We start from the raw sequence: 27,954 nt of genomic DNA on the forward strand, positions 1-27,954 counted from the left end.
ACTCTGCAAAAAAGTACCAAATATATATAATCATATTTCATTGAAATTGGATGGTTGAAGGATAAAAAAAACAAGACCCTTCGGATCAGTAATCTAGGGGCTCAGAGGAAAGATATTTTATTATATACATGAAATGAGTCTTTAGGTTTAGCTCAGGTGTCCTATTAATGGACATATGATGACTGGATTTTGTCTATAGTGTTTTATTAACTTTCTGAGAAAACAATGACTGTATAAAAAACTATATATGTTTAATGACTATGTAACAAACCATGTGCAATTTACAAGCATTAAAGTGTAACATATGACATTAAAAATGTGTTTGGCAGAAACTGATTAAAGACTGGTAGAAAAAAAAGTACATGATTGATAAATTCAAAATGGTTTGAGATAAACACATTTTAGCTTTTACTGGAAAAAAAAAAAAGGAATTAAATAAAAGCTTAATATAGCTTTCACATCCATGGTCCAAAATAATTCATGATATATTTCTGTCTAATGCTGGTCTCATGAATTTGGACAAAACGCTGACCTGTTATATTCAATTTACACAGCTACCTTGTATCTTAACAGTTTTCACAGCACTTCACTTTTCCACATTTTACAGGCTTTTCAGCCTTATTCCAAAATGGATAATATATATTTTTTCCTCAACATGAAAGAAGTTTGTCTGAAATCTTTGCAAATGTATTAAAAATAATAATAATAATAAAATTACATGTACATAAGTATTCACAGCCTTTGCTCAATACTTTCTTGAAGCACATTTCGGTAAAGAGACATTTTCAGATCTTTCCAGAGATGTTCAGTCAGGTTTAATTCTGGGCTCTGGCTGGGCCACTTAAGGACATTCACAGAGTCACTCTTTTGTTATTTTGGCTGCTTAGGGTCGTTTTCCTGTTGGAAGATAAACCGTTGCCCCAGTCTGAGGTCCAGAGCGTTCTCGAGCAGGTTTTTTTAATCATGGCTTGGTTTGTGCTCTGACATGCACTGTTAACTGTGGGAGGAAATTTACAAATCACATCCAATCAACTGAATTTACCACAGGTGGACTCCAATCAAGTTGTAGAAACATCTCAAGGATGATCATTGGAAACAGGATGCAACCGAGTTTAATTTTGAGTGTCATGGCAAAGTCTGTGAATACTTATGTGCATGGAAATACTTACTTTTTTATTTTAAATAAATTCACAAAGATTTCAAACAAACTTCTTTTACGTATGGAGTATTGTTTGAAGAATTCTAAGGAAGATAATGAATTTAATCTATTTTTGAAAAAGGCTGTAACATAAAATAAAGTTAAATTAAAGCACTGTGAAAACTTTCCAGATACACTGTATTTCAGTAACACTTTACAAGGTTCCTATAATTATTTTTAGCATTTATACATATTATTTTGCAAAGTAGCTGGTGGTTTTATTATTTGGTATTACCATATCAATATTCAACCTGCATCAACAACTAAGGTGTTAAATAAAAAGCACAGAAAGCAACATGACACCTTATTCATCATTCTGGCAAAATTCAGGCTGTCGTTTAAAGTTGCTTAGTTTTTACTTCCGGTCAAAAGTATAGAAACACTAGTCTTGAAAGTTTTTGAAAGACACGTGCATCCTCCCTCTGTTTATATGCAACAAACTAGGTAATATAATGGTATGAAGATTGACTGACATTTTCATTGAAAAATCCTCCCTTAGCATGAATGGCAGCTTTACACACTCTTGGCATCCCAACAGTTTGTTTCTCCAAACATTTAACTGAAATACTCTGGTCATGCCTTTAATAAAACTGACCTAAGGTTTTGCTCACTTGTCTTTATGAACTTGTGATCCAGTTCATTCCAGAGCAGTTCAATTGGATTTAGGTGCGGTGACTGGGCAGGCCATTCCATGATGATGAACACTAGCTGACTGCTTGCTCTCTACATAACACTTACTGAGATTGGACATACGCTTTGAGTCACAGTCTTGTTACATGGTGAATTTGGTTTAAATTATTTGCAGTCCAAATGGAATTGCATGGTGTTGAAGTATAAAATGGTAGCCATGTTTTTTTTAGCATTCCTTTCACCAAAAATAGACTGCAACCTTCCCTGCTCTAAAACAACCCCAAACAATTATGCTTCCACCTCCATATTTGACTGTGGGTGTGAGGCAGTCGGCTCACTGTCCTGTTCTCCATCCTTTATAAGTTCTTCTGTTAGAGCCATGATGCCCAAATGCTGCATATATACAAAAGAAACATGCATGTGTCTCAAAGACTAGACTTTTGACAGAAACTGAATTTATAAAATTCTTTTTATCCATGGACAAAAATAAATATTAACATTTAATTGTAAATTTGTTACATTTTCAACATTAATAATGCTTAACAAAATATATTATGGGAACCTTTTATATAAAGTGTTACATACTCATTTGTCATAAGTATAAATCAATAAGTTCAACTCAATGTTTACAAGTATTTATTAAAAAAAAGCACAAAGCAAGAAACGTGCAAATTCAGAGCTATTAAGAAAATGCCTTTATAGCTTTGCTAGGACCTCAAATTAGCCTCTTCTGTTTCTTCTTCTCTTCTGCATATCATCCGTCTGTCCAGATGGTATAAGGTCAAGATCTGTTCCTGGTGCTGAAAGGCTGGAATTATCCATAAGTCCGGAACAAAAAAGAAGGTAATGGTGAGTGTGTTTCAGTTTGAAACTTAAATAAATTAGGTGCACTTCATAATAAATATCCTGCCCTGTTTTTTCAACAAAGAGGGTCAAAGGTTGAAAGGTCAAGCCAACTAGCTTTCGTCATTCTGTACAGTCACGTAGGGTGTAGAGTATCAGTCGATTCGGTTCCCGCAGATCGTGAAACGATCGATCTCCAGCAGGTCTTTTTTAGGAGCTCTGTGGATGAGTTCTGTTCCGTCCTGTGTGATGATTTTCTCCTCTGATTCATCTGGCGTCGTGAGGAACTGATCCGATTCACTGGTTGGGAGATTAGGCATGGGGCTCTTCATCTGGTGAATGGGTTGATGTATAATTGATGGAGAGATGCCCTCTTCCACTGGCTCGTCTAAAGGTAAGTTAGTTCAGACATTGATAGAAAAATTCAATGCACCCCTTTCTCTCAGTAATTTCTGGAATATTTACACCACATGGTACTTCACCATTAGCCATAATATACTATTTAAAAAATAAATTCTAAATAAAATTCTCATTCAAAAAAGTATTTATATACATTCTCATATAGAAATTAGTGTAGTGTGTGTGTGTGTGTGTGTGTGTGTGTGTGTGTGTTTATTACTTGTTGGCTCCTGTGTACGTTTTGCATGATGAGCTCTGCTGGATGCTCGGCTGGGAGTAGGGAAGGGGGGAGACTGGAACAGCTTCTCCTCCATATTCGCTTCTTTCACGTACCCACATGACTTTCCGAGTAACACGATACTATTTAGCACCTTTAGCGTTATCATACTGCACAGACACAAGCAATTAACATTATTAAACACTAATTGCTGGTGAATGAAACATTATAATACACACCGGATCAGATAAATAGACAGAAAAAACACACGAGAGAAAACTTACCCTAGATAAAACAGGGTCACACACGCGAGGGAGAGGGCACCTTGGATTTTTAAGGAGCTTGTCATCACTCGGATAAGCTTTTAAAAAAAATTATAATAAAAAAAAAGGTAAAAAAAAAAAAATAATAATAAATTGTTTATTGCAATGTATCTAATTATTAGTATTAAATGTCAAATTCTGTACATCTTTATTACGTTAAATGATTCTAAAAATTTTGCTGAACATAAATAGTGAAAGCACATTTCTATTAAATCATAAACTCGAGCAACGAACAAACACTTGGAATAACATTACCAACAGAGCGAGAGGAAGAGGAATGAAGCCCATTCTCCTTGATACACTGTCACTGTAGTCAGTATAAGCCTAGGAAACACAAAAACAATAATAAAAATCCAGTGTAGAATTAACAAAGAAAATGCTTTATACACTAATTATAAGCAATTAGGGTGATGAACGTAAAGTTGGAGGTTAAAGGGGTGATGATAAATGTCATTAGTGCTTATGCTCCGCAAGTGGCTTGCGAGTTGGAGGAGTAGGTCAAATTCTAGAGTGAGTTAGATGAAGTGGTGGAGAGTGAACCTAGGAATAAAAAATTAGTGATTGGGGTAGACTTCAATGGGCATGTTGGTAAAGTGAACAGAGGTAATGGGTAGGTTTGGATCCAAGGAGGGGAATGTAAAAGGGCAGATGGTGGTAGATTTTGCAAAAAAGGATGGACATGGCAGTGGTGAATACATATTTTTAAAAGTAAAGTATAGAAGAGTGGAAGAAGGTGCACACAAGTGGACTATGTTCTATGGAGGAGATGCAATCTGAAGGAGATTGGAGACTGTAATGTGTTGGCAGGGGCAGCAACGGATAGCTATGCAGGTGAAGAAAAAAAGGGAGGAAAGTGGGGACTAAAAGAAGAATAAGATGGTGGAAACTGAAGGTGGAAGACTGTAGTGTGAGGTTCAGGGAAGAGGTCAGATAGGGGCTCGGTGGTGGTGAGGAGGTGCTGGATGATTGGGAAACTACTGCAGAAGTGATAAGGGAGACAGCTAGAAAGGTACTTGATGTGACATCTGGAAATATAAGGGAAGACAAAAAGACATGGTGGTGGAATGAGGCAGTGTAGGAGAGCATAAGGAGAAAGAGGTTGGCGAAACAGAATTGGCAGAATCAGCAGAGAGATGAGAAAAGTAGGCAGGAGTACAAGGAGATGCGGGTGCAGGTGAAGAGGGATGTGGTAAAAGCAAAGGAAAAGGCATATGAGGAGCTGTATGAGAAGTTGGGACACTAAGGAAGGAGAAAAGGATTTATACAGATTGACCAGGCAGAGGAACCAAGCTGGGAAGGATGTACTGCAAGTTAGAGCAATAAAGGAGATGAAGGAAATGTGTTGACTAGTGAGGAGAGTGTGTGGAGAAGATGGAGGGAGTATTTTAAACAGCTGATAAATGAGGAAAATGAAAGAGAAAAAAGGTTGGCTGATGTGGAGATGGTGGAGCAGGAAGTGGATAGGATTAGTAAGGAGGAAGTGAAAGTAGCGATTAGGAGGATGAGGAGTGGAAAGTCGGTTGGACCAGATGACATACCAGTAGAAGCATGTAGATGTTTAGGAGAGATGGCAGTGGAATTTTTAACAAGATTATTTAACAAGATTCTGGAAGGTGAGAGCGTGCCTGAGGAATGGTGAAGGGGTGTGCTGGTACTGATCTTTAAGAATAAGGGAGATGTGCAGACCTGCAGTGACTACAGGGAATTAAGTTGATCAGTCACACCATGAAGTTGAATTGTGTGTTTGTGGATCTAGAGAAAGTGACAGGGTGGAGAGAGGAGTTGTGGTATTGTATGAGGAAGTGAGGTGTGTCAGAGAAGTATGTGAGGGTGGTGCAGGACATGTATGAGGACAGTGTGACAGCACTGGAGCAGGTAGAGAAGAGTGGCAGCAGTGATTTGTGATAGAAGAGTATCTGCAAGAGTGAAAGGGAAAGTTTATAGGACTGTGGTGAGACCTGCAATGTTGTATGGTTTAGAGACAGTGGCAGTGACTAAAAGACAGGGGGTGGAGCTGGAGGACTAAAAGACAAGAGGTGGAGAGTTGTAGATGCTGAGATTTTCATTGTTAGTGACAAGGATGGATGGGATTAGAAATGAGTTTATTAGAGGGACAGCACATGTTGAGGGGTGAGGGGTGCGATTGAGATGGTTTGAACATGTGCAGAGAAAAGACATGGGGTATATTCGTAGAAGACTAATAAGGAAGGAGGTTTATGGATGTGGTGAGGGAAGACATGCAGGTGGTTAATTTGAAAGAAGCAGATGTAGAGGATGGTATGGAGAGGGATGATCCACTGTGGTGACCCCTAACAGGAGCAGCCGAAAGAAGAAGACACTAAAAATAAGCACTTACATTTTTCTGTCTACTGCTGACCAGATCAAAAGCCAAGCTTGCTCTGTATTCACCATACACCTATAATCACACATAACACACCTCGATCAATAGCCAGAACAGCTCATCACTTTAATACATCTATAACATCAAGTATTGATAACAAAAAAATTCGCTTTACTTGAACTAGTAGACCCAGCTCTATAAAGATATGCTTTTCATAGTCCTGACTGCACGCCAGGACTCCTCACTTTACCTACATCAGAACCTGACTTTACTATCATTTTTGTTGCTGTATCCACAAGCACACAATCTTGTGGAACATCTTTTAAAAAAAGTGAGTGATATAACAGCGAATGGGGTTTAAATGTGGAATAAGATATCCAAAAAGCTCATACAAATCTTATGGTCAGGTGTCCCTTATGGTCCCTTTCCATACAATGAATTACTTGTTTGAAAATTTAAGGTAGTATTTCAATGCCTTTATTTTTTGCATTATTTATCTCATGAACCAAAAAGTGCTAAATGTTCCCATGGAGATGAAGACTGATCTCCTAATAAAAAATTGTTAAGTTTGGAAGCATGAAAATCCAATTTTGTCAGTTTGATAGTTTAACAGAACATGAATTTAAACAAGAAACTTCATTAGAGAAATTGATTGAGAGAGTTTGTGTGAGGCATTATGAGTGTTTTTTCATTAGCTCTTAGTGAATGAATGAGCATGTGAACTAGAAGCAACAAGGATTAAAGTTAAGGTGCATTAGTTAACTGTGCTTTATTTAGATCAGAACACACACACTTATGCACGCACAAGCCAGTCCCTGTACTGATTTGCAACAAAATGTATTAATTTATTAATTTCAATAAATAAAGATGAGAAATGGTGAGTGTGTGTGTGTGTGTGTGTGTGTGTGTGTGTGTGTGTGTGTGTGTGTGTGTGTGTGTGTGTGTGTGTGTGTGTGTGTGTGTGTGTGTTCATGTATATGAAGAGACACTAATCTTCTGACAAAACTAAGCCATACTAGGATAGAGCATATCTCTGGCTCTAATCCCCGCCAGTAACCTCAGCTCGCTCCCTCTTTCTCTTCTTGAATACCTTTTCCCCACCTACCCTTGCTTCCTTCTGTTGCTATAAATGATAAATAAATCAACACATTTCTTTTTAAAAATAGCATAGCGTTATGACAGTAATAGTGCTGCATATTTAATGCAAGCTTTGTGTTCATTTACAAAAGCAGTGTAGAAGGATGTAATGTAAGGACAGATTTGTGTCAAAGGTGATTTGGGGTAATGGAGCTGCCGGCTCATCTGAGTAGGCTGAGAGCTGAGAACTACCTCTGAGAGCTACGTTCAGTCCCAGTCCAAACCCTAAGAGACCTGTCTCAAATATTCCTTTGAAGAGGCCCCTTCTGTGTGTTGTTGCTTCCCTTTTTACATGTATAAAGAAAGAAAGTGCTGTTGGTGGCTTGGGCTAGTGAAATCAGGTCAAGTAATAATTTCCCCTATCTTTTTAGGTGTTTCTTTAGCTTATTATTGAAGTACATTTTGTTTACAGATACTTTAGGTGGAAATTGCAATTTCTTAAAGTAGCTGGTGGGATTAAATCAACTCCATTTTTGTGATTTTAGTATTTCTGTTGGCATTATGTCAAAAAAATTCCATACAACAAATGCAACCTTGACCTTTGTCTCATGTGTGATTTTTTAAATCTCTCAAAAATTCTTGTTGTCCTCGACAGTCCGGACTCATTTCAACAAGTCCGTAATCATTTCTGCCTATTCAGCTCACCGCAGGTTACACTCACATCTGCTGGGATGTCGTTAAACTTGGTTATGAAGGCGTGTTTCACCACATCCACAGCCATCTCCGCAGCGATGACCATACACACGTCAGGAAGCAGCACCCATAGATGATCTAAAACCAGCCAGCAAAAACAATATCCCAGATTTTAATGAATAAATCTAATCAGCAATCATTTTATATAAATAACAACTGTACATACACTTTACATTTAAATCAGAAATTCCCACTGGGATAAATTGATAAAGAACAATTAATGCATTAATTTGTTTTAGCATAAGCACCTGGGTTCCAAGAGAACTGCTCCATATTTCTAAGACATACAATTAATAAGAGGATGTAGTTTGTGAATCTTTCTTTGATATCTGAAATAAACACAAACACAAAAAAAGGTTTATTTTATAGAGTTCATTACTTATTTTAAAAAAATGAATGAAGCCATAGTCTATATCAACAGATGTAAGCCAGGAGTAAGGAAGCTAAATTTTTTATACAAATTCACCCACAGTCTGCATTGCTGCAGAAGTCACTTAGTAGAACATGTTACCTGTGCTACCTGTGACTCCTGTCTCCAATCGAGGCATCGTTGTGGAGTTGGTGGAAAATTACAAATACCTGGGAGCGTACATAGAATATAAACTAGACCGGAATAAAAACACTGAGGAACTCTACAGTAAGTACAGCAGAACCTCAGCCTCCTCCTCTATTTTTTGAGGAGGCCGAGGTCCTTCAACATCTGCAGGACGATGGTGAGGAGATAATTTCTGCCTGTGGCAGTCAAACAATATAACTCCTCCCTCTGCATGTTAAGCAGCTGCTCCACAGTATAAATATAACTATATCTATATTATCCATGTATTTTCATGCCACACATATATTGTTAATATCTTGGGCAATTATTTGCAGTAATAATAATTAGTTACACGTGCAATAACTTTTATAACTATTATTTTAGTCTGAATTTTTCTGTCATTTGTTTCACAAGGCTGCTACAAATTCAATTTCATTTTATTGCTCAAATTGAGATCTGTAAAAACTAAACCCATTTAAGGAATTTAATTGCCATAGTACATCAAAATATAAATACATAACTAAAAAATAATTGATAAAAATGACGAAAAAAGATTATTCAGATTACTCTAAAAAAAAAAAAAAAAAAGTAAAATAACTGTATGGTGTTTATGTTTTAGTTTGCTCCCAAAAAATTGCATGTTTATTTCTTGCAATTCTGACTTTTTCTTCACAATTCTGCCTGTATTTCTCGTAAACATCCAACATTTTTGGTGCATCCACCGGTTACCATGTTGCCGGCCTCCAGTTTGAAGCTGTTGGTGTAGGAACGAGGCTCCTCTGCTTTATTTGTCTTGTTCCATCTCCTCCAGAGCTCTCTCCAGGGATCAGAGGCTTAGTTTCATACCATGCGAATATATTAATTGCCCATTTAATTAATATTCTGTGTTTACTTGTCCAGAGCACTCCAGAGTTTAGCAGGTGGTACATCAGTATTAATGGTCTGCAGGGTAACACAATGCTCCTTGTCTAGTTAAATAGACTAAACGAAGCATCAAGGCAAAAAAGGTTTTTATATTGAGGGAAAACTAAATCCAAAACTACATGGCCCTGTGTGAAAAAGTGTTTGCCCCCAAACCTAATAACTGGTTGGGCCACTCTTAGCAGCAACAACTGCAATCAAGAGTTTGGGATAACTTGCAATGAGTCTGTTACAGCGCTGTGGATGAATTTTGGTCACTCATCTATGCAGAATTGTTGTAATTCGGCCACATTGGAGGATTTTTAAATATTAAACTCCTTTTTAAGGTCATGCCACTGCATTTCAATAGGATTCAGGTCAGGACTTTGACTAGGCCACTCCAAATTCTTCATTTTGTTTTTCTTCAGCCATTTAGAGATGGCTTTGGATCACAGTGGGACCTGGTGTGTTTTGGATCAGAGCTCAGTGGTTAAGGCATTGGGCTTTGGATCAGAAGATCACAGGTTCAAATCCCACCACCACCAAGCTGCCACTGCTGGGCCCTTGAGCAAAGGCCTAAAACCCTCCCCTGCTCAGTTGTAAGTCGCTCTGGATAAGGGCGTCTTATCTTAATGCAAATGTAAATGTAAACCCAAGTTCGCTTCAGCTTGAGGTCACAAACAGATGGCTCCTTCAGGATTTGTTGGTAAACAGCAGAATTCATAGTTCCATTTATCACAGCAAGTCTTCCAGGTCCCAAAGCAGTAAAACAGCCCTGTTGGTATGATGTTCTTTTTCTGAAATGCAGTTTTACATTTACGCCAGACGTAATGGGAAACACACCTTCCAAAAAGTTTAACTTTTGTCTCGTCAGAGACAAGCCTTTATGTTCTTTTAACTCGTGGTTTTCGTCTTGAAAATCTGCAATGCAAACTATTTTTGCCCCGTCTCTTTCTAATGGCGGAGTCATGAACACTGACCACCAAGCCAGTTCTTTGGATGTTGTTGTGGGGTCTTTTGTTGTGGGGTAATTTTGGTCGGCCGGACACTCCTGGGAAGGTTCTCCCCTGTTCCATGTTTTTTGCCATTTGTGAATAATGGCTCACACTGTTACCCAAAGCTTTGGAAACACCTTTATAACCTTTTTCCAGATTGATAGATACTTTCTTTTTCATATGTTTCTAAATTCCTTTGGATTTTGGCATGATGTCTAGCTTTTGAGGATCTTTTAGTCTACTTCACTTTGTCAGGCAGGTCCTATTTAAGAGATTTCTTAATTGTGAACAGGTGTGGCAGTAATCAGGCCTGGGTGTGGCGAGAGAAACTGAACTCAGGTGTGATAAACCACAGTTTTAACACTTTTCACACTAGGCCAAGTAGTTTTGGATTTTGTTTTCCATCAATAATAAAAAGCTTCATTTAAAAACTGCATGTTGTGTTCACTAGGGGTGGCACGGTACATGGAAAAACACCCGAACCGTTCAGTTCGCTTGTCTCGGTTCGGTTCGTCTGTGTGTCGCAAGGTTCGACGCATGCGCAATGTAGCCCTGTGCTCAGTTTCGCCTCAGACAATTTCGCGCGAACATACATATAGACAGTAAAAGTTGAGTAAGGAGTGCTGCAGAAATGGCAAGTGGAGGAGATAATGAAGGCTGCCCGGAGTTGGCGGATGCGCCCGCGTCGTTCAAATCCGGTGTGTGAGAACATTTTGGATTTCATGTTACAACGGAAATAAAACAGTAGATAGAACTGCGACTGTGTGCAAGCATTGTGCAAAATGCATTCAATATGCTAATGTCAACACTTCTAATATAACAGTTTATTTGAGAAGACATCACGCCAATGTGTCGATAAGCACAAACAGGAGTTTTTTTTTTTTTTTCAAATAAACGAAAAGCATGTCATCATCAATGTCTTATCTGTATCAAATCTCACCGAGCTTTTACTCAGAGATGGTCCCAATAATGTGCTTAAAGTCAAGTCAAATTCAGTAAGAACATGATTACATTACAAAAATGTTTATACTGTATATATGTATACTGTATACTGTGTGGATAATTAAGCTAATAAGCTATATATCAAATGCTGAAGGAATTTTCTAGTGTTGAAGATTAAAAGAAAAAATAACAACAAGAACCGTTCAGAACCGAAAACCGTGATACGAACCGAACTGTGGGTTTTGCGAACCGTGCCACCCCTAGTGTTCACTTGTGTTATCTTTTACTAATATTTAAATTAGTTTGATGATCTGAAACGTTAAAGTGTGACAAACATGCAAAATAATAAGAAATCAGAAATAGGCAAACACTTTTTCACACCACTGTATACCTTAATATGCATATTTAGTTATACAGTGGTGTGAAAAAGTGTTAAAAAGTGTGAAAAAGTGTAATTTTCTTTTTATTTTAATTGAATCTTTAACTGTGAGCAACTGCAACCAAACATTTTTCTATGGGCTTGATGAAGTATTTTGATTCTAAAAATATCATCAATGTTATCTATATTCTATTTTCCTTCTCATAGGACAGTGGATAAACCTTAAATCAACTACAAAATTCACTTCAACTGGGTAAAGTATTGCACATTAGAATAACCCATTGTTTCCCTTACATTTTTTAAGAGAGCAGCATTGATTTAAATAAGTAAAGACATTGTGTCCCAGGTATAGGTAAACTGTACTTATATAAGAGATCATTGCAAATTCAACAATTGTTTTTGCTGAAATTCTTTAGGAGGGTGGAAGTGACTATTTCTTGAAATAGTGCAGCACTATTTTGAAAAATTACAGTAAGCAAGTATAAGCATCTGAATGGAAAGTGTAAAAGCAGTCTTATTTGCCAGATAAACCTTTGTTTAGTTCATTATAACTACCAACATTACTGATTAGTGCATTACCTACCACTGTTGGACATCTGAAAGAGGTTATTCTTCTCAAACTTCTTAAACACACTCCCTTTAATCTCAACAAACTGCAGTAAAAAAAAAAAAAGAAAAAAAAAAAAGACAAATTTAAATGTCTGAAACAGGATAAAACCTTCTCAGCAGTAAAGAATCCAAGGTTCGTCCAAGAGAATGCATTTTTTTATTTTTTTATATTGAGCTAGAAAAATCACAAAACATTGTGATCATCAGATTGCTTATACTCACATTGTTGGACATCATAATGGTGAGCAGAGATTTGTTGTGGGAGTTGAAGGCCACATTTAGAGTGGTGGCCTGGACCATGATTAGTATGGCGTGAAGAACTGAAGGTCAGGTTAAGGAATACATATACATATAGAGTACACACAGCATTTCCTACCACTTACCATTCTACTTAGGCTAAAATATACTGCTTAGTGTTCTACATATGACTACAGACTGAAATTGTTTATAAAATAAAGTCAACTGTACAACAAATAGCAACACAATATTCTGAAGCTCCCTCTTTATAGCATTTTTCAACTTTTAAGTTTATTCATGTGTAGAACATATACGACATGAGATTGGACTGCATCAAGGATCTGAGCCCTTTCCTGTTTGCAGTTGTGATGGACAGGTTGACAGACAAGGTCAGACAGGAGTCTCCATGGACTATAATGTTTGCAGATGATATTGTGATTTGAGGTGAGAGTAGGAGCAGGTTGAGAAGAGCCTGTAGAGGTGGAGGTACGCGCTGGAGAGAAGGGAAATGAAAGTCAGTAGGAGAAAGACAGAGTAAATGTGTGTGAATGAGAGGGAGGGCAGTGGAGGGGTGCAGTTGCAGGGAAAAGAGATGGAGAAGGTGGAGGAGTTCAGGTACCTGGGGTCAACAGTGCAAAGTAATGTAGAGTGTGTTAGAGAAGTAAAGAAAAGAGTGCAGGCAGGGTGGAGTGGTGAAGAAGAGTGATAGCAGGAGTGATTTGTGATAGAAGAGTATCTGCGAGAGTAAAAGGGAAAGTTTATAGGACTGTGGTGAGACCTGCGATGTTGTATGGTTTAGAGACAGTGGCATTGAGTATAAGACAGGAGGTGGCGCTGAAGGTAGCAGAGCTGAAGGTGTTGAGGTTTTTGTTGGGAGTGACGAGGATGGACAGAATTAGAAATGAGTTTATTAGAGGTACGGTGCATGTAGGACGTTTTGGAGACAAGGTGAGGGAAGCTAGTCTTAGACCCTTGTCTTTCCTTTGAGGCTCACGTGAATAATATCACCAAAATCGCCTTCTTTCACCTTAGAAATATTGCTAAAATTAGAAATATGATGTCGTTACAGGATGCAGAAAAACTAGTTCATGCTTTTGTTACTTCTAGATTAGACTACTGTAATGCTTTACTGTCTGGGTGTGCAAATAAGTGCATAAATAAGCTTCAGTTAGTTCAGAATGCAGCAGCAAGTGTCCTCACTAGATCTAGGGAATATGACCACATCACCCCTGTTTTAATCAGTCTACACTGGCTCCCAATCAAATCTCGCATTGATTATAAAATACTACTACTGACGTATAAAGCACTTAACGGTCTCGCACCGCAGTATCTGAGTGAACTTCTGTACCAGTATGATCCTCCACGCCTACTTAGATCAAAAGGTGCTGGCAGTCTGTTGGTTCCTCAAATAATGAAGACTACAGCAGGGGGCAGATCTTTCTCTTATAAAGCCCCACAGTTATGGAACAGCCTTTCTATCAGTGTTCGGGACTCAGACACAGTCTCAGTGTTCAAGTCGAGGTTGAAAACGTATTTATTTAGTCAAGCCTTTGATCAGTAGATTTTTTTCTTAGGTAAAGGTGCAGATCTGGAGAGAACATGGATATAGAGTGTTTGGTGAACTGGGATATTTGTATGCTGTCGTCCCCTCACATTCACACGTTCACTCAGGTTTGTTGATGGTGGTGTGGTGGGTCGTCTCTTATCCCAGAGATCCCTCATGTCTGTGTTACCTTCTGGTTCTCCCTTGTAGTTATGCTGCCATAGCGAGTCTTGCCGGAGTCCAAACTGCACAATGACATTAACTTTCATACAACAACAAGGACACATAATAATCCATATCCTTCTCTTCCCGTCACCCTCTTCTCTCTCTCTCTCTCTCTCTCTCTCTCTGTCAAATTAAACATGCTCCTGAGGCTCCAGTGACCACTGTTCCTGCCCCTCTCCCCTATGTGGATCTTCCCACTTCATCCAGGCCTGCATCTGGATAGTGTTCTCTTCAACTGGAGGCCACTCTGTGCAGCTTGGGACGGTTTCTCATCAACACCTTGGGTGGTCCCATGAAATTCTGGAGTAAGAACGGGCGTGTTGAGGATGGATTGGACTGTAGTTATTGTCAACAGTCTCCTACACTGACTCAGGAATACAGTTCGCTTCTGATCTTTAACACTGCACCCCGCAACATTGTATATCTGCTTTAAATGTACAGTCGGTGCAACCCAGATGAGGAGGGGTTCCCTCTTGAGTCTGGTGTATATCGGTAGGAGAATGCTGAGGATGGAGCCACCAGGAAGGAGGAAAAGAGAAGACCAAGGAGGAGGTTTATAGATGTGGTGAGGGTAAACATGCAGGTAGTTGGGTTGCAAGAGGCAGATGTAGAGGACAGGGGGTATGGAGACGGATGATCCTCTGTGGCGACCTCTAATGGGAGCAGCCAAAAGAAGAAGCAGAAGAACTACAAAATATTACAATTTGTAGTAAGAATCTAGAATTCTAAAATCTAAGCAGCAATCAGGTGGTGACAATCTAAGCTTCTAAGATGAATAGATTGCTTGCATGATTTTGGTGCTCTAATCTTTTAAAATAAATCTACTATTTCAATGAAGTTAATTACAAATAAACTGCTTTGTTTTGGTTGGAGTTTTCAGGTCGGTAAACATGCATACCAAATGCAATTCTTGTTTTACATGCGGAACATAGTTCAAATTTGAGTTCCCCCAATGAACGTATTAAGTGGCAGACCACAAGTTTTGTCTGTGCCTCGCACTTGAGTGCAATTATAATTGTTTTCAATTATTATTATTATTTTTTTATTACTGTTAAACTTAAAAACACAGAGTATATAATAAACTAAAAAAAAATTGAGTTATCGCAGCGTCACTGTGGCTACACACTTACAGGAAATATGATTTGTAGTGCACAAAAATACGATTCATAGTGCCCTGTAAAACGTTTTTGATTTTCGCATGCATGAAACTGCCACCAATTCCTGCTTGCCTAATAATAGCATTATAGATTCTTTTTGCGTTTTATGTCCAGCTTCAAGAATTTCTCTTAATAGGAGAAAATTCTGACAATTCTGCATTTCCAGGTAGTGAATTAATGAAGGATAAAAGGAATGAAGACATTTGTTAAAGTATGCTGAAATAAGTAAAACAGTTAACTGGAAAATATCTTTAGAAAATTTAATATTAAACATAAAACACACACACGCATGCACGCGCACACACACACACACACACACACACACACACACACACACACACACACACACACACGGAGAACCCAAATGGGGTCTAACAAATGTAAACTACAGTGGTATCTTGACCTACGAGTGTATTAATGTACGAGTTTTTCGTGGTACGAGTCATCACTCGGTCGATCTTTTGCTTTGTACACAAGCAAAAAATTGAGGTAAAAAGCTCGAGCTGCTGCTGCTAGATGGCGTAGTGAGCAGTGACGTCACAGCATCTCCCAGCCTCCAACACGCTCTCTCGTTCTCTTCACGTGTTTACCTCGTAGAGTAAACACGTTGTGCTCGCGGTTTCTTGCTTTGTGCTTTGTGCAAATTCCTTCAAGGTAGAGAAGACAGAGGCGAAGGTCATCAATACAAAAGGGCTCAAGGAAATTATGGCAATGTGGGGAAAGGTTGCAGATTATATAGAAAAGAAACATCTTGTAAAAGTTGCAACTAGTCAAGCAACAGCGCTATTTAATGACACTTGCTTAAGAAAAGGCCAATAGTTGAAAGTGAGGAAAGTGTGGCAAAAAAGCCAAGAACTAGTGAAAGCGAAGACTGTGATGAAAATTAAAATAAAGCAAAGAAGAAAAAGTAAAATAAAAATAAAGAAATAAAGAAAAAAAAAAAGAAAAAAAAAAAAGTGAATTAGCAATTAAGTTTAGGGCTATGTAGTGTACAGTAATGATAGCAAAAAACTAGTCTTCCATCCTCCTCCGCCTATCTCCTCTACCCTCCACCTCCGCCCAGCGTCTTCTCATCTCCAAGGTACGTACACTGTATAAAACCTTATTATATCTTTACATACTCTTTCTATTATGTTTTAATACAATACAGTATTTAATTTATATTTTCCATTTATTAAATTGTTTTAATGAATTACATTTTTGCCGATTTAATTAAGTACTTCGTTAAATCAATATAATAAAAAAAGTCTATTGCATTAATTTTAAATTTTTTAAATATTATTTAATATATTATTAAACCAAGCAGGTGTTATTTTAAATTGTTTTAAAAATGTAAACTGTTGATGCACAAATGTTAATAATAAACTGCTTTGATAAAACAAGACAAGCAATTTTATGTTTTGCATCTCTTCCCCCAAACTGTAATAAAATTAACCCCGAACCATGATTTAAAAAAAAAAAAAGGTACGTATCGAACCGTGATTTAAAAAAAAAAAAAGGTACGTATCGAACCGTAAATTCTGTATACCTTTACATCCCTAATATATATGCATACGCATACACACACACACACACACACACACATTTATACATATATGTATGTCACAAGCCTAGTGGGTTCAGTATGTAAAGGATACAGACATAAAGGACAGCCATTAGGAAGTGGGGTATTACACCTATGTGAGCTCTTTTTCTTTCTTTGGGCTCTGTGGCTGTCCAGTACAGAGCGTCCAGAATGTCCTGTCCAAAAGAAGAAAACAGTCGGTCTGCCACCTGAGAGAGAGAGAAACAGAACTTTTGTTTATTTATATAGCACATTTAAATGCAACTTTGTTGCCCAAAGTGCTTCACAACATTCAAGAAAATCAAAGTATACACATCAAACATTTCACAAATAAAACAAACACAAGTAACGGTTCTCAAATCACAATATCCCTACTTCAAAAGCCATACTAAAAAAATGTATCTTTAACTGAGATCTAAAAACCTCTACGGATGAAGCCTGCAGAATATAAAGAGGGAGACTGTTCCACAGTTTAGGACCTAATACTGCAAAAGCACGATCATATTTATACTTATTTTTGGACAGAGGAACAGCCAACAGCGCATGATTTGTTGATCTTGGTGACCAACCTGATGTGTAAGACCCTACAAGATTGCAAATATAATGTGGAGACAAATTGTGTATCGCTTTAAAAAAAAAAAAAAAAACAATATTAAAATTCCTATACTATCCTATACTTGAAAAGAAACAGGACAACACAAAAAGAAGGGAACACATCACTCCAGTTCCCTTTTTTTTGTGCCAGTTAAAAGCCGAGCTGCAGCATTCTGCACCAGCTGCAAGTGAGATAGTTGACTCTGACAGATCCCTACATAGAGAGAATTACAAACAAAAGGTCATTACCTGTAGGGAATTTTGCAGACACACTTATCCAGAGTAACTTACAATTAGAGATGAGCCGGATACTCGGCTGAAACGAGTATCCGGTACGGATAAAACACTTCTGCCGAGTACGAGTATTATACGAGTAATACGAGTCAATATCTGTGCTCGGATTGAATGAAAATCCTCATTGGGTAGCTGATTGTGTCAGTGTTCTGTGATAGGCTAGTCACAGCGCCCCTCCCCTACACACATACAGATGTACTGTGTTGCTGTGTCCCGCTCTGCTCACTCACAGTCACACACACACACAACAGCTCTCTGTCTCTCCCTCAGTCACTCGGGTTCGCGGCTCTTTTCCGTTAACGTTTAGGGTTTCTTCAGCTTTTTACTTCGGGTTGTAACGTTAATAATACGTACTTACTAACCAGTAGAGTTCTGGTAAATGTGGGTTCGTTTAGACGTGGTGCTTGCTTGGAAAAATGCGACTCGCATTGCGTCTCTGCCTGTCGGAGATTTTTTTTCTTTTTTAAACCTTCAGCTGTCTCTAACCAGTAACCTGACACGTTTTTGCTGTATTTCATAAAAAAAAAATAAAGGTTGTAAGCTAGTGTTATAAATATTTAAAATTAATTAAGCTACGTAGACACTAGGGATGAGCGAGTACAGCATTATCTGTATCTGTTAACCATATGAATTATCTGTATCTGTATCGTGATCAAAACCATTGATCTGAAGCTCAATCCTGATGCTGTCCTGTAAATATTTTTCTGATCAGCAATAAATATAATTTCTGATCAACCTATATCAATTGCATGCTTAAAATAACATACCGGTTAAAGCCCCGCCCATTTCACGACAAGCCCCGCCCACTTCATGGTTAGTCCCCACCCACTCCGAGTACAGATACGGATCATTCATATGGTTAACAGATACAGCTGTACTCGCTCATCCCTACTTACAATTATCTTTTACAATATAAAACTGAGCAGATAAAGGTAAAGAGTTTTGATCATGGACACAACAGTGGCAGCTTAATGGTGCTGGGATTTAAACTCACAACCTTCCAAACATTCAAGTCCAAGTCCAACATGTCAACCACTGAGCTACGGCTTCCTGTTGCATTATAATGTCTAAATACTGATAAAAACAGACTTTCCTTAGCGAATGTTCAGTAGGACTGCACCCAAATACTGTACCATTACATAATGCTCATTAAGCACTTACTTACAAGGAATAATACAAGTTAGGACAATTTTTTCATGCTAATATAATAATAATAATAATAATAATAATAATAATATAATATTATAAAATTATTATATCAATCTGGCTGCTGAGACAGTCTAGTGCCCTTATAAAGTGTTGGTGTACACATTTTCTTTTAGGTGTCTGACATTTTAACAATAAAAACAATTATTGTGCAATTATTTCACTACCAGTGGATTATGGGATTCAAAAACTAATATTACAAACATCCCAAAGCATACCTGACGTGCCTATATATTGGCTGACAAGGATATAATTAAGTAAGAATAGAAGTTTGCCTGTGTTTTAAACCCAATGAAAGTATTTCTTCTTTAGTATATATAGTCATGTGTGTTTCCCTTGCTTGTTGTGTTATAATAATCACAGTAAATCACACAAATACTACTAATGACAAGTCATACAGGCTGATCTAAGACCAGTACATGTTACCTCCAGCATGTTGTATATAATGTAGAGTTTGATGACTGACTGCCCCCTGATTAGATGGTACATCATGGAGTAGTCCACATAGTGCATCATGGAGTAACACAGCACCATGATAAAGCCTTTCAGCACATCACACACCTGAGCAGGCTGAAGGAGACGAGAGCCACTAAACACACAAACACACACACACACACACACACACACACACACACACACACACCTATTAGCTTTAACTGCTTTCAGTCTTAAGTGCTAACTGCTTCTCCATTATCTTCACACCTACTTAAGCAATAAAAGCACACATTAAAGAACACACACAACTTGTTACTTATACAGCATGGTTATGGCAGAACAGCACACTAATGAGACATGCATCATGCAGCACACTTGAAAAAGTATTGCTGCCTAAGGGTTAGGGAACAAACTTTTGAATAGTTTGAATTACTTTGCAGTCTGTTTTATATAATTTCTTAAAGTACTTGTGCCATGAGTTTATTCCATACTCATGTTGCTGGCCTGGATTTTATATCAGAAACATAAACAAGGTCCTGAGGCTGGCAGATGATTACAAAATCATTGCATACATTGTTAACACATAGGTACGCCCTTCTCTTCTACAAACATTGAAAAACACTGTCACCTGCTGGCTGAGTAGACAAATTAAAAATGATTGCATTTTGCATTTATGAGAACATGAAGCAGATTCTGCAATTTTATTGTTTTGACCCGACATAAAAAATAAATAAAATAAAGACTACAAATGAGTGCCAAATCAAACAGATAAAACCAGCTGCAGTGCAAGTGCCTGCATGCGTGTGTGAGCGCATATGTGTGCTGAGTGAGCACAGAAAGCTGCTGCATTCAGACCAGTATTACTGTATCTTACTGCATACCTTTTTCTGCAGTAGGGGCATATACCAGCCCTGTAGGCAGAGAAATCAATAATGAGCAGCTTCTACAACCGTAACAATTTACATGGCATCTATTTGCAAGAGGCTGCTGTGTGGACAGCTGCTATAGACTGGATCAATTACAACCAAGCCTGAAGCAATATCTTGGTAGGAAGCTGAATAATGAGTACTATTTTAGAAAGCTCTGTCAAAATGCAAGTACTCAAAACCCTTTTAAAATACTGGCACAGCATGGTCAGGTTTTTTTTTTTTTTTAGACACCAGTTTGAGATTGCATAAAGAAAATGACATGATTGAAGGGGAAAGCCTAGAAAACCATTACAAAAGAACAATGCATTTTGTTTGGGATGTCACACGGTCACTGGCTTAGTGCTGTTATTGCAGTATTTGAATATGCAACCAAAGTTAAGCCTTATTTTCCTCAATTTATTTGAAGACTGTCTATATCCTGTAATTCCATTCACCTAAATATAATATGGTCTGCCAGTATAGGCAACTATAGTCTACTTATGTTGATGAAAATATCAAGAAAAGAAAGTTCAAATGGCAAAAACAAACAGATATGACCTTCTGGTTCCAATACTTTCATATTCACCCAACATTATTAACTGCTAGCATCTCTGCAGTCACCAACATTTTAGCATTCTTGGAAGAATAGGTAAAATGCACACATTTCCTTGTGATTAATTAGCTTAAACTCATACTGAAAATACAGGAGAACTAAAAGATATAGACTATTAAAAAATACATATAAAAATATAACCATTCCATTAGATACATTTTACTTTTTTTAATTCAGCTATTCCTTCTTCATGGACACGGAATAATTTTTTTTTAAATAATCTGTTTGTAAGTAGGCCTAGGGTGAGGTCACCAATCCATTTCAAAGGTTTTCAATAGGGTTGAGGTCAGAGTTCTATATAACTTAAGATTCTCTTTTTTAATCTTCTCAACCCATGTAAAGTACATCTTCATGGATCTGGCTTTGTGCACAGGGGTATTGACTTGCAGGAACAGGTTTTTGTCTCCTAGTTCAAGTGAACGGAAAATTTAATGCTCGATATCCAAAGACTGCCTGTACAATTGTGTGCCTCCCACTTTGTGAGGAAAAGCCATATATGGCTGGACATGTCAGGTGTCCCAGTATTTGTCCATATTGCATATTGTCTTCATTTATAAGGAAAAGGACAATCGAACAGCCGCATGCTCAGTGTCCACACATTTTCCTCACTTCTTGTCTAATGGATCTGACATCAAGATAAGAAAGTGTTTTTGCTAGAAGGCCTGTCTTTAATAATGAGAGAAGCTTGAATAATCTTGTTTTAAAATGAACCGTACAGTACGATAAACAATACAAGAATGATAGATATGATCTGAATATTAAATGTAATATGTTTACATAAATACTTGTTTCTTATCATGACACTTTACACAAGTTCAAACATCTGCAAATATAGAGAACAAACTATTAAATATTTATATATACAGTACAGACCAAAATTTTGGACACACCTTCTCATTCAAAGAGTTTTCTTTATTTTCATGACTATGAAAATTGTAGATTCACACTAAAGGCATAAAAACTATGAATTAACACATGTGGAATTATATATGGAATTATATACATAACAAAAAAGTGTAAAACAACTGAAAAATGTCATATTCTAGGTTCTTCAAAGTAGCCACCTTTTGCTTTGATTACTGCTTTGCACACTCTTGGCATTCTCTTGATGAGCTTCAAGAGGTAGTCACCTGAAATGGTCTTCCAACAGTCTTGAAGGAGTTCCCCGAGAGATGCTTGGCACTTGTTGGCCCTTTTGCCTTCACTCTGCAGTCCAGCTCACCCATAAACCATCTCGATTGGGTTCAGGTCCGGTGACTGTGGAGGCCAGGTCATCTGGCGCAGCACCCCATCACTCTCCTTCTTGGTCAAATAGCCCTTGATGCCTTCAGTGTGACTCTACAATTTTCATAGTCATGAAAATAAAGAAAACTCTTCAAATGAGAAGGTGTGTCCAAACTTTTGGTCTGTACTGTATACCAACCAGGCATATAATATTTTAACATTATGAGCGGTGAGGTGAATAACACTGATTATCTCTTCATCATGGCACCTGTTAGTGGGTGGGATATATTAAGGTGCAAGTGAACATTTTTGTCCTCAAAGTTGATGTGTTAGAAGGAGGAAAAATGGGCAACGTAAGGATTTGAGCAAATTTAATGAGAGCCAAAGTGAGTCAGAGCATCTCTAAAACTGCAGCTCTTGTGGGCTGTTCCTGGTCTGCAGTGGTCAGTATCTATTAAAAGTGCTCCAAGGAAGGAACAGTGGTGAACCGGCAACAGGATTATGGGCATCCAAAGCTCAGTGATGCACATAGGGAGCGAAGAAGTTAATGCTGTTAATGCTCCAGGGGGCAGGACTGTTTTGGCAGCAAAAGGGAAAAATATTAGGCAGGTGGTTACAATGCTATACCTAGTCAGTGTAGAATAAAAATGCTAGATATAAAATATAACATTTATTAACTCACTGTTTGAATAAATATTATGAACTTTTTAGTGGAGGTATTTGTTCACCAGGCGAGTGTGTGTGTGTGTGTGTGTGTGTGTGTGTGTGTTACCCGAGTCTGCAGCATGGCAGAGTTAGCAACCTGATGAGCGCGAGCAGCACTCTGAGCGGTAACAGTGTGAACACATAGAGAAATGCATCCAGACACAGGAAGAAGCCAAAGATCATCAGCTACAGGAAGATTACAAGAAAAAGATGAGTGATACATGGAATTTTTAAGTTTTTTTACAATTTTTTTTCATTTTTTTTAACTATGCTTCCATTGCGTGTGTTTATTTTCAATGGTAGTTCCTAGTAATACACCATGTTATGTTATAGCACAAAGGGTTCAGTGTTGCATTAGTGAGATGCCTTACCTTTTCCAGTTCTTTGGGGATGCGCAGGCAGGTATAAACTCTCTCTCTCCTTTCAGTGTATTTGGCCTCATTGTGTTCCAAAAAATATCCTCTCGTCAGTTCAGCTCTGACAAACCGCAGCAGAGACAGGTCTGTGCACACACACGCGCGCACACACACGCACGCGCACACACACACACTCATTATTCTGGATTATTATTAGATCCCCACTATATGTCTACTGAGGGATATTTCCACTGAGGATAAAAAGGTTTCTAGGAGAAACTGTGACATGGGCTGTCCCAAACAAGATACTGGCTTGTTGCTGATATTTCCTGAACCATCTGCCTGGCTTATTTTACACTGAAATCATCGACGTGGGTAGAAGATCAGATTACTAATAATTTTACTCAGAAATTCAGAAATAATTCTATGAACCCTCGCAAATAACAAAATCGCGAGGTTTTGACTCAATCCTTTTGATTGTTAACATCAAACATTCCAAACATTTGTATGTAATTTATTAGTACAAACTCTGTTTTGAAACATTACTCCAAACTTTCGAGCCACTCGCAGCTTCTCGCCAACTATCAGTTTTTTCGTGAGTCCAGTTCCAAATTTAAAAAAGTCACAAACTATCGAGGGTACGAGTATCAAGGTTTCACTGTATATTGTAATTACAGTCATGGCCAAAATTATCGGCACCCTTGCATTTCTCTCAGAAAATTCTTCCAATTGCTGTTTTTAAAGGTACTCACATGCTTATTTTGTTTGCACTGCAACAACACAAAAAAAAGTCAAACTTGATAAGAATTCACACAGAACTCAAAAATAGACTAAATTTAAGCATGTGATGCTCCTGTGGTTAGCATTTAGACACACCTGTGGCAAGAAACAGGTGTGGGCAATGTAGTAATCACACTTTCAACCAGTTAAAATGTAGAAAAGTTCCCTCAACCTTGTGTTGTGTGTCACACTGAGCATGGAGAAAAGAAAGAAGTGTAAAGAGTTATCTGTGGATTTGAGTTTTTTTTTTTTTTTTTTTTTTTTAACTATGGACAATCTCAAGGCTACAAATCCATTCCAGAGATCTTAATGTTCCTGTGTCCACTGTGCGCAATATCATCAAGAGGTTTACAGTCAATGGCACTGTAGCAAATCTCCCTGAATGTGGACAGAAGATTAAAACAAAGGATTGTTCAAATGGTGGTGTGGCAGCAAGGGCGTGGCCAAGCGTCGGTTTGTGAATGGAGGGCGGGGCCGGGAGCATGTAGGCAGGGGATTGCCTCACCTGAAGCTAATGTGACCTAATAAGTGTTCTCTATTTTCCAGTGATGGGGGGGGGGGGGTGCATTTAAGGAGGAGAGAGTGTGTGTGAGACGAGTGGTGTGTGTGCCAAAACAAACAGACACGAATACCTAAAATAAAAGTGGCTGTGAAGCCTTTACACCTGACCTGTTGTGGCGTTCCTTCTTCCCGCATTTATACGCTCTCCCACAGGTGGATAAAGAACCCTGATTAACTTCCAAACAAATTCGAGCTGATCTGCACACACAGGATACAACAGTGTCTGTTGCCATCTCAATGAAAAGGGATGCTATGGTAGGATACCCAGGGGGACACCTCTGCTGACACAAAGGCATAAAAAAGCAAGACTGGAGTTTTCCAAAACTTGTGTGACAAAAACCCAATCCTGTGGACAGATGAGACAAGAGAAGAGCTATTCGATGAAAAAAAGAACACAGCCCCTACAGTCAAACATTGTGGAGGTTCAAAGATGTTTTGGGGTCGCTTTGCTGCTTCTGGCACTGGATGCCTTGACTGTGTGAATGGTATCAGGCAATCTGTTGATTACCAAAGAATTTTGGAGCGCAACGTAGTGGCTAGTGTCAGAAAGCTGCGTCTCCACAAGAGGTCATGGGTCTTCCAGCAGGACAATGACCCAAAACACACTTCAATAAGCACTCAGAAATGGTTACAAACAAAGTGCTGGAGAGTTCTGAAATAGCCAGCAATGAGTCCAGAGTTGAATCCAATAGAACACCTGTGGAGAGATCTCAAAACAGCAGTTGGGAGAAGGCATCCTTAAAATCTGAAAGACCTGGAGCAGTTTGCAAAATAAGAGTGGTCTAAAATTCTGGTAGAGAGAAGTAAGAAACTCATTCATGGTTACTGGAAGCAATTGGTTTCAATTCGTTTTTCAGTATTTTTCAGTTATATTAAGTTATGGGTGGCAATAATTTAGTCCAGTTTCGGGTTCTGTGTGGAATTGTATCAGATCTGACTTTTCTTCTCTGTTTTTTGTGTTGTTGCAGTGCAAACAAAAAAAAAACAAACAAGATGTGAGTACCAAAACATTTGCAACTGCAACAAGTTTCTGACAGAAGTGCAAGGGTGCTAAAATTATTGGCCTTGACTGTATAGGCCAATATCAAAACCCCTCCTTATCTTCAAGATCATAGAAAATGCTCCAACTTAGTTTACTTACACAAGAACTTGTATAGGAAGCACATACAGGGAAGCAGTCAGTCATGATTTAGGCCTCATCGCAATACTGACACAGCACTGGTTAAAATACGAAATGACCCACTGGCCTCTGTGATTGTACAACTTTCTATCAGTGCAGCAATTGATACTACTACACATCACAATATTCTTCTAGAAAGAAAAATTTAAAAGTATAGCTAATAAAATAGCTGTTCTGTTATCTGACCAACCATTATCGGTTCATAGAGGTTAATGGTGACTTATCTACGTATACAAATATTTGTTCTTTAAGGTCATGAGCTCTAAGGTCATGTTCTCTGATTCTAGGAATATTTTAAGCAAAATTTTAATGAAGAAAAATAAGGTCTAAGAAAACTCCTTTTTGATAAATAAATAAAAAAAACCAAGACAAAAGGACTTTTTTTCTGTACAGACAGCATAAATAAAAAAAATGCTAAAGCCGATGTTTAATATTGTAAACAGCCTATACTACACCATGTCTGGGGGGGGGAATGCATTATCAATTAAACCATAATGAGCACCATAGCAGTGCCTAAGGCATCAATTTATTAGCTGATTTTAAAAAGAGCTGCAAAATGGGCTAAAACGCTGCCTTCCTTACTGCACCATAAACCATATTTGAAGAGCTAATAAAGAGCTTTTTTTTTTGGTAACGTTTGTGTAAACTATAATGTGTCGGCTGTTGTGCCCTGGTGCTGTCTATATATTTAAACTCTATGCATTGCACAGATTGGAACCTTGTTTGTACAAACACTGCAACTGCAATAATAATGAAATGTTCAATATACACAGTGAGCACAGTTTTACCCTTCACACTGTTGTAACTTTGCATCAGATCATATTATGGCACGAATTTTTATGGCACTTCTAATGCATGATTTTTTTTTTACCTCTAGGTTGTAATATCTTGATGACAGGATTTTGGAGACAGATTTTTTTTATGATTTCACACTTATTTTAATCACATTACACTGGCTCCCAGTAAACTGTACCACTAATGCCTTAATAAGGACTGATACCTGTTGGTACGCTACATCCATTTCAATCAAAAGTGCAGGTTCTTCAGCATCTAGAATATCTTGGCTATGACCTTGGCAATGTGTCTAGTTACCTAAAGTTTAACAGCAGATAAAAAATATATCCTCTATATAAATGTTGTATAAGAACCATTGTACTGAATGTGTGGTTGAAGTTTCATCTTATCTTTTGTCATCTCTTGATTTCTAGTTTTAGATTTAAAAAAGTGGTTGCAAAAGTGCTGGTAAGGTTTGGAAAGACATTCAGTGAAAAATTCATTATGAAAAATGCATCAACAAAACATGACGGTGAGACCGCTTAGAATGTGATGCTTTGATTATTATGTGAGAACGTGCACTATTATGGTAAAAATACACAAATATACACAAGGCACTTTACTTGTCATGATTATTACAGCACAGTGAAAATCTTTTTTTGCACATCCCAGCTTGTTAGGAAGCTGTGATACAGTGCCCCTGAAACACAGAGGGCTTCCTCAAGGACCCAACAGCAGCAGCATGGCAGTTCTGAGACTTGAACCCTAACCTTCTGATAATCAACACAGAGCTTAACCACAGCACTACCACCTAACAGCCATAAAAGCAGAAAAAAGTGTACAGGTAACTTTTAAAGAGATGTGCTACTAATTATTTAAAGCTTCATGAGTGCAAATAAGTGTATTTATTTATTAATAGTCTGCTGTTGGGTTATAGCGCCTCTACAGAGGAACTTGCTGAAGTAACTTCCTGGGTGCAGAATTGCACTGTAGCTACTGGTGCCATTAACCACAAACAAACACAACAGAAAGGACAGGACAGTTTAACGCTTAAACTGTTGCATTTAAATACACGCTAAAATATAAACATGAACAGCTTTAAACAAACAAACAAACAAACACACACTCACTCACTCACTCACTCAATCACTCTCATTTACTCACACACTCAGCTGTTAGCCACTACCGTTTGACAGCTCGGCTCTTACCCGAGACACTGCGCTTGTCCAGGTTTTTTGCCTTTTTCTCGTAAAACCCCAGCGTCTCCGTCAGTTCTGAGGCACCGCGTTTTATCTCCGAGCTGGCCGCAGAGCGGAAGGCCGCTTTCTCGCTCTCTTTGTCTTCATTGTCCGTCTCTTTTTCATCTCCAAGCACCGACGACACCGAGTCCGCCATCTTGGCTCACTCGAACCGAGAGCGGACGTGACGTCTGACGTCATCACGCCACGCGTGCTCGA

At 38.2% G+C, this 27,954-nt stretch overlaps 1 protein-coding gene and 1 long non-coding RNA gene across 3 annotated transcripts; one reads left to right on the forward strand and one right to left on the reverse strand.

Annotated features, from left to right (window-relative positions):
* Positions 1-85: 85 nt before the first annotated feature.
* On the reverse strand, positions 86-27,954 carry tapt1b (transmembrane anterior posterior transformation 1b). Of its 2 annotated transcripts, XM_083532549.1 has the most exons (15): positions 27,706-27,954; positions 23,218-23,348; positions 22,914-23,032; positions 20,278-20,307; positions 19,388-19,550; positions 16,941-17,076; positions 12,364-12,461; positions 12,116-12,185; positions 8,030-8,110; positions 7,750-7,859; positions 5,967-6,026; positions 3,866-3,934; positions 3,572-3,648; positions 3,291-3,457; positions 86-3,059 (listed from the first exon to the last, which is right to left on the reverse strand). In XM_083532549.1, exons 1-15 carry the CDS (start codon positions 27,890-27,892, stop codon positions 2,827-2,829), a joined length of 1,731 nt encoding a protein of 576 aa, XP_083388675.1. In that variant the 5' UTR covers positions 27,893-27,954; the 3' UTR covers positions 86-2,826. The 2 variants fall into 2 exon arrangements, with proteins under 2 accessions (XP_083388675.1, XP_083388676.1); XM_083532550.1 differs by lacking the exon at positions 20,278-20,307.
* On the forward strand, positions 17,010-17,517 carry LOC310721227. The gene is made up of 2 exons (XR_014531971.1): positions 17,010-17,145; positions 17,408-17,517. It is a non-coding gene; the product is annotated as an uncharacterized lncRNA (long non-coding RNA).

This window comes from Silurus aristotelis (genome assembly GCF_946808225.1).
Source record: "Silurus aristotelis genome assembly, chromosome: 27".
Classification (NCBI taxonomy): Eukaryota; Metazoa; Chordata; class Actinopteri; order Siluriformes; family Siluridae; genus Silurus; species Silurus aristotelis.

Coding starts and splice junctions, on each gene's coding strand:
- tapt1b (XM_083532549.1), bottom strand. CDS start 27,892: ATGGCGGACTCGGTGTCGTCGGTGCTTGGAGATGAAAAAGAGACGGAC. Junction 23,349..27,705: donor GGACAAGCGCAGTGTCTCGG/GTAAGAGCCGAG, acceptor GTGTGTGCACAG/ACCTGTCTCTGCTGCGGTTT. Junction 19,551..20,277: donor TGCCCCTACTGCAGAAAAAG/GTATGCAGTAAG, acceptor TTGTGTGTTTAG/TGGCTCTCGTCTCCTTCAGC.